This window comes from Salvelinus sp. IW2-2015, linkage group LG1 (genome assembly GCF_002910315.2).
Source record: "Salvelinus sp. IW2-2015 linkage group LG1, ASM291031v2, whole genome shotgun sequence".
NCBI classification, from domain to species: Eukaryota; Metazoa; Chordata; class Actinopteri; order Salmoniformes; family Salmonidae; genus Salvelinus; species Salvelinus sp. IW2-2015.
The window spans coordinates 52300518-52303562 of NC_036838.1; the positions used below are offsets into that span (position 1 = coordinate 52300518).

At 44.1% G+C, this 3045-nt stretch overlaps 1 protein-coding gene across 1 annotated transcript in view; it reads right to left on the reverse strand.

Annotated features, from left to right (window-relative positions):
- Positions 1–1594, reverse strand: part of LOC111969701 (nucleoside diphosphate kinase-like) — a 20237-nt gene extending 18643 nt beyond the window's left edge. Inside the window, exon 1 of the mRNA XM_023995890.2 lies at positions 1093–1594. Within this exon, the coding sequence (XP_023851658.1) occupies positions 1093–1243 (151 nt within the window). The 5' untranslated portion in view covers positions 1244–1594. The remainder of the gene's footprint in view (positions 1–1092) is intronic.
- Positions 1595–3045: the final 1451 nt, after the last annotated feature.

A 3045-nucleotide genomic window follows, 5' to 3' on the forward strand; every position in this document is an offset into this window, starting at 1 on the left:
ACTGTATGGCTGCTTAGTTTTCATAAATACAATAAACATGGTGTGATCCTCATCTAAAATAATCTCCATTGAGAACCATCACAAAGTTAGTCTCCGTATTGAAATGTTTACAGTGATAGATTGGGGGGGACAAATCATATTTTTCCCAGGATGGGGGGGTCGTGTCCCCCCCGTCCCCCCTGGGATTTCCGCCTATGGGTTTAGTATAGGTTTTGAATTGCCTACACACCGCTGTTTGAGTTGAGCAACACGGTGGTGCGAGTTGTAGACTATTTAATTCCAGTTTAGTCTGAACATTGAAGTGTCCGCTACAATCATGCATGTCCGTTTAGTGCACACAGCGTAACAAAGAAAATACAATTTGAGAAAACATTTATTTGGGAATATATTTAGTTGAACATATACCATATGTCTGTAGTAGGCTTTAATCTCCAAACACCCCCAGATCTACATCTCAAAAACGACCTCTCCAGAATCCATATGACGGAAATCCGTCGCAGTGACACAGAACTTTAATCCCTACAGTTAAGTGTATCTTTTTTATTAGAACAATTACTTATCGCTAATATTAAAGTTAAATTCGAAATGTTTCCAAAACGGTATCGCGTGCGAGGTGTATTTGCGTTTGGACAGAACATTTGGGCAGCTTTGCGCCATTTCTCTCACAAGGCTAAATGGGACGTCCAATAACTCAATTTAGCCAGCCAGTTTAATGCAATGTAATTGGAGACATGAATACTGTAAAAAGCCTATATCAAAGATTATCTATATTGACAAGATAGTCAAGTGACCGCTCTAACAATGGAAATACATGTCCTCAAAGATAGAAGGGAGGCAATGACCTCCATACAAAAATTCCTCACTTCGTTGTCTTATTTTTGTGTGCGGAGTACGCACTCTCGCATTTCCTCTTCCTCTCTGCCCACATGTCGTTTTTTCATTGCAACTAACTCCAAACGTTGCGCCAGTGGAATGTGTGTCCAGTTACAACTTTTGCAGACAAAATAACTTCATTATAAAAGTTCAACAAAATCATGAATAGCCTACTATAGCCTACTACTATAGTATGTTAGACTAGAGTGGGCTACTAACCTGATGTGGTACTGTATCCAGCGCGTCGATGTCCAAACAGGAGGCAAAATGCGAACTCAGGGATATAACTTTTTCTCGATGGTAGAACTCCCCGACAGTACGGACTCTGCAGGATAAGGTTTTTCAGCCAACACCTTTGAAATTGAACCATTATTTAAACAAGCCAAAGTTATTGTCGACCTGTGAGATTCTTTAACATGTATCTATCTACCAGTAAGATCGTAACGTTAGTAGGATAGTTAGCCTTCCTCAACAACGACCACTAGTCCCACCTCCGACAAAGCGGCCGCATGGAGATGGTCCCTCAACCCGTCTCCACTAGATAACACAGCCACAAAGTCAAAATAAAAAATCATGCGTTGGGGTCTTCATTTAAGGTTCAGCATAAGGTTAACCGTGTGTATAATTCGATTTTAATAAGATAAATTGTAGAAATGTGTGCTGTTTATGACTTTGCGGCTGTGCTAACTACTGACGACCCCTCAACCTCGGTCGTCACTAGCTCCTATAGAGTGGTGTGGAGGAGGAGCATCAGTGGGAGCTCCGCGGACCCTTCGTGTCCGGATGTAATTTAGCCATTCATTGTGCCTATTGCTCTGTAGAGCAATATTTTTCGCGCTTTCTCGTGTCAAATAACTCGTGACATTCCTGGGTTACTCAATAGTAGTGCTTCCCAAGCAAGAGTCCGTAACTCAGTAAAATCTTTGAAATAGTTTTATGTTGCGTTTATATTTTTGTTCAGTGTAGTTACTGTTGCTAAAAGTTTTGAAGAATTTGAAGTTGGGAAAGTGGTCACAGTAGCTGATTTGTGTCAAAAGTTAAATTGTTTACAGTGAATATAATAAAAGGTTGGGAGTGACGTCACAAATCCCATGAAAGTGGATGGAGGTCAAGCCACACTAATAAGAAGTATGTCGAAGATTTACACAGTTCATGAAGAAAATTAGTCAATTGAAATAAATGAATTAGGCCCTAATCTATTGATTTCACATGACTGGGAATACAGATATGCATCTGTTTGTCACAGATACCTTTAAAAAGAATTAGCCTCAGGTATTTTTGTGCATTCAAATTGCCAACAATAAAGGGCCAGTGCTTGAGGCGTCACTACAGACCCGGGTTCGATCCCAGGCTGTCACAGCCGGCCGTGACTGGGAAAACGAGGCGGCGCACAATTGGCCCAGCGCCAGCCGGGATTTCCTTGTCCCATCGTCCTCTAGTGACTCCTTGTGGCAGGCCGGGCGCATGCAAGCTGACCCCGGTCGCCAGCTGGACAGTGTTTCCTCTGACACATTGGTGCGGCTGGCTCCCGGGTTAAGCGAGCAGTATGTCAAGATGCAGTGTGGCTTGGCAGTGTCGTGTTTCGAAGGACATGTGGTTCTAGACCTTCGGCTCTCCTGAGTCCGTAGGCGAGTTGCAGCGATGGGACAAGACTGTAACTACCAATTGGGGAGAAAAAGGGGTAAAAGTATTTTTTTTAAATGTCGTTTTGGCCCATCGATAAAATGCAATTGTGTTTGTTGTCAGTAGTTTATGCCTGCCTAAACCATAACCCTACCGCCACCATGTGGCACTCTGTTCACAACACTGACATCAGCAAACCGCTCGCCCACACGACGCCATATGTAACGGATGTGAAATGGCTAGCTAGTTAGTGGGTACGCGCTACTAGCATTTCAATCAGTTACGTCACTTGCTCTGAGACTTAAGTAGGGTTGCCCCTTGCTCTGCAAGGGCCGCGGCCTTTGTTGAGCGATGGGTAACGATGCTTCGTGGGCGACCGTTGTTGATGTGTGCAGAGGGTCCCTGGTTCGCGCCCGGGTCGGGGCGAGGGGACGCCGTAAAGTTATACTGTTACATTGATGCTGTTACCCGGATCACTGGTTGCTGCGGAAAAGGAGGAGGTTGAAAGGGGGGTGAGTGTAACGGATGTGAAATGGCTAGCTAGTTAGC